We start from the raw sequence: 7,923 nt of genomic DNA, 5'->3' as shown, positions 1-7,923 counted from the left end.
TAAAGTATGGAGAAATAATAGCTTGTCAGGAAATAGAGAGGCTGGTTGGGTTGTAAAGAAAGTTGCGGTGAATGTAGGATAATCCACTCTATAATGCAATTCTGGTTGTTAAAGAGTAACTGATTTGTGTTTGTGCAAAGATTTTACTGCCTTTATATTCTTTTAGGATAAATCCAGCTCCTAATTTAATGGTGCTAACACTAGTGTACATGTGACAAATTGTAAAAATGTTTTCTAATCACTACAATATTCAGCCTTAAGGTATCTAATAGATACTTATTCTTAAACCTATCTTTTTTCACCTTTCAATGTGAGGTAACATTTGCACTTTAATGTCTTTAGACATGGAGATGGGTAAGGGAATATTCTTTTAATAAAGATTTTAAAAAATGTGCAGTTGTGTTTTGTTAAACAAGAACAACCACGCAAGCAGTAAAACATGACATGTGTAGAACATGAGCAAACAAAAACTGATGATACACCGAATAAAGTTAACCTCAAGCAACAAAAACAACATTAACAATCCCAAAAGCTTCAAGTCAACAGCTAAACTTGAACATTCAAATAAAAAGTACAGATAAAACATTCAGAATTCAGACTCCGGAGGAAAGTCAACAGTCAGCTTGTCGATCGTCTGTAGAAAGGCCTCCATTTCATTTACAAATTCTGCTTCTGCACAACAGAGAATTAGGTTATTTTTACTCAGAATTGGCAAGCAACAAGACACAAACCTATACATTTTAAACATACAAGTTACCTTTGGGCATCTTTAGAGGTGAAAGTGGCAAGCATGGGTCCACCAAAAGCAACTCATCCACAGGTGAGGCAGTCGGCCACGGCTGTTTTCTCAGACCAGCCAGAGAAAAACGACTGAGGTAGACTTCATCTGGAACGCCATACTTCTCAAACGCTACAAAGTGACCACAGCAAATGAATGTGGCAGTTCAGTTAAAGGCCAAAAGAGAAAGAGCAGACAATAAAACTGCAAACAGACTCACCACTTGGATCATATGGGAAACACTTCTCGATCTCTGGATACTCTTCAGCAGCAGGCCGAGAAGATGCCTTACACTGAAAGCCCCCCACAGATGACAAATACTTACAGCTAATTGCTTACAAAGCTGTGATCCGTAATGTTAAAGTGATAGCTCACCCAAAATAAATGGTAGTCAAAGGTGCTCCAGAACTGTTTGTATTCCTAAATCCTTCAAAATATCTGAGTGGGGTCTAGCTGCAGCCGATGGGGCGAGTGGAGCTCCACTCTCGAACAGGAAATGTGTCACCTCCAATCAGTAATAAAGAAGGGGCAAAATGGCACCGCTGAGCTCTCCGAAGTTCAAACTTTATCTCAGGTAATTTTATCTCAGCATTCCTACACTACTTGCAGACTGACGCGGTCTTAACGTGCAATGAAAGCACAACACATATGGCTTCAGTGAAATTACGCAAAAAGGATGAATAAACACGATGGATTTATATATTTTGATTTTCTTTAAAATATAGGTTTAGAAAATCTGATTTTTTATATAATCCACCCAAGTACTGAAACCCTGATGTTACACACCCCGTAGGTAGCGATATACATCTAAACATGTTGGTTGCGACCCGCCATTAAAAGGAAAGAAGAACGTTCGTTGATCGTTATTTACTGTTACTTGCAGTTGATGTGTTTGGTAAATATTGTTTGTGTTTTTAACTCAATTAAAACATTACTGTGGTTGTTTTGCATGTTATTTTGCTTTAAATATAAAATTCCTAAATTATTTGTGTTCACATTTTTATAAAAATTAATTTATTTGAGGTTTCATTTATTGTTCACTGCTAACTATTATAATGTTTACTTTCTAAATACAAACCTGGAAGCAATGTCTGGATTTAGTAACAGGAAATGTATTGAATAACATTCAAACAATAATTTTGAAGCATTAAAACATTAGTACAACGTATTTATTGACATTAAAACAGCGCCGTTTCATAAATTACTTCCGTGTTGAGGTCAGAAATAGGTGACGTATATCTGCTCGGGCTTCGAGTGGAGGTGACGTATTTCCGCTTTTGAGTTGAGCTCCACTCGCCCCATCGGCTGCAGCCAGCCCTTATTGAAATATCTCACTTTGTGTTATACAAAGTAATTTTTCCTACTATGGTAGTGGATGCTGTCACAGAACTGAAAATTGCTAACATTCTTACAAATATCTTTCTATTGTGTTTAACAGAACAAATTTGTTTAGGTTTGAAACAACCTGAGGGTGAGTAAATGACAGAATTTTTATTTTTGTGTGAACTATCCCTTTAAGAAATAAAGCAAGAACCAACCTTTGCTTCGGCAGGTTTGGCTTTCTCCTCTGCTTTAACAGAAGCTGCTGAGGGGGCAACAATCTTATTAACAACTCCCAAAGCTTTTCGGCTGGATTGCACAGGAGCACCAAGACGAACCTTGCCTGTCAAAGGTGTTTTCAAGCACTGATCTAAAAAAAAGAGAGAGACCGAAACCACAAATTGTGTGAATGCCTATTGTTGAATGTTTATGGTAGCGGAGGTCCCAAAAACGGAACCAGACTACATGGACACTAGTTTAGGCAACTTGCACATTGACTGACCTGGAGCAGAGTGCAGTCTGTTCTGACGAGATTTCACACCTGTAGTGGTCAGTCTGCCGTTCTCCTGATCCAGATAAATCATTGTGTCCATGTTTATAGCTGTGGACAAAATGTCAAATTTAGACGTAACAACGTTACACACCGTCGTGTCGTTCTAAATACGCATTAACTTTCTGTAACGTTTACACAGGAAGTTTTGGGGGTTAAAACGATACGAGTCGTGTAAATTACGATAATTTGGGGCAAACGAAACGTTAAATAAAAGAGATGGTCCAAATAAAAAAAAATAGTGATTCCGTTTTTCCATTTTATTGCGCAAAGTAAACATTCAAATGACAAGTGAAGAACTTCACTGACTAAAGAGTCAGTTTATGAAATTTAGTTATTTACCATGTCGTGTTGAAAAACATATGTCTCCGAGTCTGTTGCTCGTATTTGTAATAATCAGTAAATTAGTAAAAATTAAACACGATTGTGTAGATAAGGTATTAAAAGTGCTTACCGTTTTGCAGGTTTTTTCTTTTTCTCAAGCTTTTCTTTCACCACTAAAGTGAAACAGCAAAAATTACGTTTGTTTTGGTTCTACGGTTTCCCGGCTGAGTTTTAAAAGGCAACCTGCTTCCTGATTGGCTGTGGATTTCTTCTCTTTTACTGCGCGAGGCTCTTAGCGTAGCAGCGTCACCGTACGGTTTGAATGTGTACAACAGTAGCACAGAAATGCAGACAACCGATAAATAGATTGTAACTTGACATCATTTCTTTTAACTAATGACATTTAATGTGGTCTGTTTACAACATCACTATAATGCATAACATTTTTAAATCGTTCAATAAATAACTAAACAAAGAAAAAACTTACAAAGCATTAGCCCCCTCAATAAACAAGCAATGTCAAGGCAATTGTTCATGTGTCCTGTAGCAGTAGCCGTATGTGTGTTCATGTTATTTTCACTTTCCTTGCTCTTAAGAAAATGCAACAATGTACAAGCGAGAAAGTCCAACTCAGCATTTTGTGGCACTAAAATTGATTCTGTTATCAGCAGTCTTTTTACTTTTAAGTCATTGTGCAATACTCATATTTACGGAGATGCAAAAGGTTGTGTTCCTCCTTTAGAATAGAAGGTAGTATAGCCAGTAGAAGACATTCACGAGCAAAAATGTCATAGGGAACAGTATGCGTGCGTGGCTGTCAATGTTGTGAGGATTCTCAACACTCATCACGGATGCTGCCTTGCGAGACATTTGCTTCACAGAGGACAAGCCACACCCTTTCTCCTTCTTCTCTGCTACGGGCTCATCTCCTTCACACATCACAGTCTGGTCCGTTGTTTCTTGCTCTGTGGTGTCTTTTGGCTGTGTCTGTGGCTGCATCTTTTTGGGTGTTGAGGTGACAAGATGAGATGTACTGTTTGACTCCTCAAATTCTTTCAGAAGTTCCTGTGAAAATGAATTGTACAAAAATGCAAATTATAAAAACAACAGGTGCTTATGTGTTATTTTACATGTTTAACGATACGCTTCTAACCCTTTGCACATCCATGATGGTTTGGTGCTGCATGGTGCAAAAATGAGCACAGGCATATTCCAGCAGAGCTCCAAAGATGAAGGTGAAACAGATGCCGAGATAGACATCAATGGCTTTAATGAAACAGTTGGCATTGGGCAGTGAAGTCCTGGCACCCATCATTAGTGTGGTCATTGTAAGAACGGTTGTCACCCCTGTGAAATGAATGGGTTATTTTGTTTATATTTGATTAATTTCATCTTGTAATATTTTATAGAATAAGTACATTTTTAGAAAGTCACTGACCAATGCAGGTGCGAGCTGGTACCGAGGATTGACTGATCCAGAAAGACACCCATGACAAAACCACCAGCAGTGTTGATGGCACATATGTCTCCAGAATGAAAAAGAGAACATTTCTGCGCAAAGCAAAGTGCAGCACCAGCTTTGGGTATAAACCTGCAACAGATGTTTACACTTTATTCAAAGACACTGTAACAGTAGGCTATTACACTGCAGATGCTGTAGCTCAACTGGTATATCATGCATCATCAAGGTCATGGATTTCATTTACCCAGAGAACGCATTCGCTAATAAAACATACATTTTTAATGCATTGTAAGTCACTATGGGTACAGGGTCTACCAAATGTGCAAACATGGTGGGAAAGATATGCATAATGCAAATATATATTCTTACCTGTTTCATACACAGCCTGAGATACAGTTGTATGGTAGCTCTCGACACTATACTGGGCCAGACGCAGTGTACCTAACCCCTTCACTGAGTCATTCCCTCGGGTCCAATAAAATTGCACATCCTGTATATTATAGCCCCCTGAACACACACATTCAAGTGTTATAGTAAAGATTTTAAATATTTATATTAGAAGTAAAACAACATAAAAATGAATTAGATTTTACAATAACTGTTTCACAGCAATAAGCCTTACAGCTTTCTAATTGCAAGGTGCATTCTTGTCTATCCATTGGATACTTGGTGAGATCCATGTTGCAGGCAATGGTTGCTGTTATACTGTGGAGAGAAGGAAGAATAGCGATACCGTTTCATTGAAAAGGTTCCCCAGACACACATACATTGCCTGTTCAGTCTCTGGTAAAGAAGCTGTAAATTTTCAGACGATATACCGCAGAGCGTAGAGCACGGTTCCGTTGCTAAAGATCCGGATGAGTCTGTTTTCCACAGTGACATCGTGGAGGAAAGAACGCTTAGAATCAGGGATAAACGTATCCGGGACCCACAGCAAGGAAACCAGCCTTCCGTCCAGACTTACACTTTCATTTCCAGGGAACACCAGCCGGGAATCTCGCCATCGTTGCCTTAGAAAAATGGTGGCTGTGTAGTCCTGTCAGTACGTGAACAGAATCCTATATTAGACTCTTAAAACAGGTGCAGGTGCTACAACAGGCTTTTCACACTGATGCCAGAAGAACCGTTTCCTCCTTATTTTTATAATTTAAAGCACCTTTTTCCACAACAAAGCATTTGTTATGAGTGTGTTAAAGGGATAGTTCTCCCATCATTTACTCACCTTCTTGTCATTTCAAACCTGTATGACTTTCTTCTGCAAAACACAAAAGATGATATTTTGAAGAATGTTGGTAAGCGAACAATGGCGGTACCCATTTACTTCTATTGCATGGACACAAAACCAGTGCATGTCAATAGTTACCGCTGTTGTTCAGTTACCAACATTCTTCAAAATATCTTTTGTGTTCTGCAGAAGAAAAAAGTCATACAGGTTTGAAATGACAAGAGGGTGAATAAATGATGAGACTGTGATGAGAAGTTTCATTTTTGGGTGAACTATCCCTTCAATGGTTCTTTATGGACAGCCAAAAAAGGTTATTCTATGGTATCATGAAGCACCTTTTTAAAGAGTGTTTGAATTAAATAGCATTCAATGACTAATCTTAAGAAAGAACGTTTTTAAGCAATCTGTATAAAAGAAAAAGACACTGTAGAAGAGAACATTACCATATTGATCTCAGAAATGGCATCAATACTGGCAATATCCAAACTCATTCCAATTTCAACAGGACCCACTGTTGAAACAGAGAAATTCATTCTTAAAAATGTTTTTTACTCTATCTAATCTGTATTTAACCAGGCATTCATAGTGTCTGAGTGTCAAGTTAGGCTTTACCATGAAAGTTTGGCCTCAGGTAGCGGTTATAGCCTTTCATCAGCTTCTGTATGGTGGGCTGAAGTTGAGAATCATTCCATTCTCCATAATGAAACCCTCTTTCACTACGAGACACAGAGAAATCATTGTGTTATGATTGTGAATGGTCTGTGATAGATTCTTAACGATAAAGCTTCAGATTTTCACTCTTACCCATTTGTAAACAACAGAAGGAAACTTGTCCAGAACAGAAGATAGAACAGCATCATGTGATAGGTCACTGGTAGCTGTGGAGAATTTTTGAGAAGCATATTTTATTAAAATCTGTTGGTTGGTCTGGGCTCTAATCCGTATTTGATCCCCATCAACCATTCAAATGTTTTTTTCAGTTCTTTACCACAAGATGGCAGCAGGCCTCCCTCTCACAAAACTGCACCATCAATAGCCTCATGTGCGTTCATTTAATGCACAACTTCCCAATCACTTTTTAACTAAGCTTAAGCTTAAGAAGGTTTTTGCCTTGCCGCAACACATCAGCAATAAGCACTGCAGTTATCATCTCAGGACCTGCGCATGGAGCAGTCCATAATGAATGGCGCTGGACCATTTTGCCACACATCAGCCCCCACCTTACACAATCCTTTCTCTCCTTTTCTCCCGCGCTCTCTTTTTTCTCAATGGCTAATTTTAGATTAGAGTGATCTTTCAGAATGTCACTGCCCTTCTATTCTTTAGTGAGTCACATAAAATAGACCTCTTGTGCCCTTCAGTGACACATACATACAGTTGTGCAAATCTGAGATGATCACATTTTAACACCAATGCCTCTGTTCTATCCTGCATTGATTTTAAGTGCCACACAACAAACTGCCAAAACACTCCAAATGCATTGCGCTGACATCATGAACGTAAACAACAGCTTTACACGTTGACCAATATCTATAGTGAATAGCTCCATAAACATGAATTTAAAATGACATGCATTTAATTTAAAAATACATATTTTCCAGAACCTAGACTTCTTTAAGCTTTACCTCTTATTATTATTCTCACTACCTTTCCTTCTCCCACTATTCAATTCTTTTGTTCTTCCTTTCCTCCTCAGCGCTCCATCCATCCCGCCAGCAGTTCTCCTGAACTAGTCCCTGTCACGCTGCATGACCATCACAATGACAGAAGTTACCTGTGGAGATCTGAGATGTGTCCTTCACTCTTCCTCTCGCTCTCTTTGACTCCAGCTGTCCCAGTAAATGAATCCAAGTTAGGGTTGTTCTCAATCCTCAATAAATGTTTTAATGTTGTCTTTTTTTTCTATTTTCTTTCATCTGAAGCTCTTATTGTCTAGCAAACAGCATCTCTTCACCATCCAAGCATGGCTTCCTCACCCTCATCTCTCTTCTCTCATCTTCCTCTCTTCCTCCCCTATTCCCCCTCCCTTACCCCAGAGTCTCTTGCTCTATTTTACGCACACTCTCTCTCTCTTCCCCTCTCTCACACACACAGACACACAAACGTGTAAAACATCTCTGATAGTCTCTAGTTTTATAGATTAATCTACTTTATTGCTCGGCTCGCTAAATCAATGTCATTATTGAGGTTTATGACATGCCACATTCTTCCAACCTCTCTCACTCACTCGCTTTGTACGAACTACCCCAACCCCCACAATTTCA

The 7,923-nt window shown here is 38.8% G+C and overlaps 2 protein-coding genes across 4 annotated transcripts; both read right to left on the bottom strand.

Annotated features, from left to right (window-relative positions):
• Positions 1 to 567: 567 nt before the first annotated feature.
• Positions 568 to 3,222, bottom strand: pttg1 (PTTG1 regulator of sister chromatid separation, securin). Its single transcript, XM_057350230.1, has 6 exons — positions 3,103 to 3,222; positions 2,601 to 2,699; positions 2,317 to 2,468; positions 999 to 1,071; positions 758 to 910; positions 568 to 672 (listed from the first exon to the last, which is right to left on the bottom strand). Exons 2-6 carry the CDS (start codon positions 2,689 to 2,691, stop codon positions 587 to 589), a joined length of 555 nt encoding a protein of 184 aa, XP_057206213.1. The 5' UTR covers positions 2,692 to 2,699; positions 3,103 to 3,222; the 3' UTR covers positions 568 to 586.
• Positions 3,223 to 3,363: 141 nt separating this feature from the next.
• Positions 3,364 to 7,647, bottom strand: gabrp (gamma-aminobutyric acid type A receptor subunit pi). Of its 3 annotated transcripts, none has more exons than XM_057350228.1 (10): positions 7,285 to 7,403; positions 6,464 to 6,537; positions 6,272 to 6,375; positions 6,103 to 6,170; positions 5,253 to 5,470; positions 5,057 to 5,139; positions 4,804 to 4,941; positions 4,411 to 4,563; positions 4,126 to 4,319; positions 3,364 to 4,037 (listed from the first exon to the last, which is right to left on the bottom strand). In XM_057350228.1, exons 2-10 carry the CDS (start codon positions 6,517 to 6,519, stop codon positions 3,711 to 3,713), a joined length of 1,341 nt encoding a protein of 446 aa, XP_057206211.1. In that variant the 5' UTR covers positions 6,520 to 6,537; positions 7,285 to 7,403; the 3' UTR covers positions 3,364 to 3,710. The 3 variants fall into 3 exon arrangements, with proteins under 3 accessions (XP_057206211.1, XP_057206212.1, XP_057206210.1); XM_057350229.1 differs by having other exon boundaries at positions 7,307 to 7,370; XM_057350227.1 differs by lacking the exon at positions 7,285 to 7,403 and adding an exon at positions 7,434 to 7,647 and having other exon boundaries at positions 3,365 to 4,037.
• Between the last annotated feature and the right edge of the window lie 276 nt (positions 7,648 to 7,923).

This window comes from Triplophysa rosa, linkage group LG13 (genome assembly GCF_024868665.1).
Source record: "Triplophysa rosa linkage group LG13, Trosa_1v2, whole genome shotgun sequence".
Lineage (NCBI taxonomy): Eukaryota > Metazoa > Chordata > Actinopteri > Cypriniformes > Nemacheilidae > Triplophysa > Triplophysa rosa.
This window is presented reverse-complemented; position numbering and strand designations above follow the sequence as displayed.

Coding starts and splice junctions, on each gene's coding strand:
- pttg1 (XM_057350230.1), bottom strand. CDS start 2,691: ATGGACACAATGATTTATCTGGATCAGGAGAACGGCAGACTGACCACT. Junction 911..998: donor TTTCCCATATGATCCAAGTG/GTGAGTCTGTTT, acceptor GTCACTTTGTAG/CGTTTGAGAAGTATGGCGTT. Junction 673..757: donor ACCTCTAAAGATGCCCAAAG/GTAACTTGTATG, acceptor TCTGTTGTGCAG/AAGCAGAATTTGTAAATGAA.
- gabrp (XM_057350227.1), bottom strand. CDS start 6,519: ATGATGCTGTTCTATCTTCTGTTCTGGACAAGTTTCCTTCTGTTGTTT. Junction 4,564..4,803: donor TCAGGCTGTGTATGAAACAG/GTAAGAATATAT, acceptor CATCTGTTGCAG/GTTTATACCCAAAGCTGGTG. Junction 4,320..4,410: donor ACCAGCTCGCACCTGCATTG/GTCAGTGACTTT, acceptor TTCATTTCACAG/GGGTGACAACCGTTCTTACA.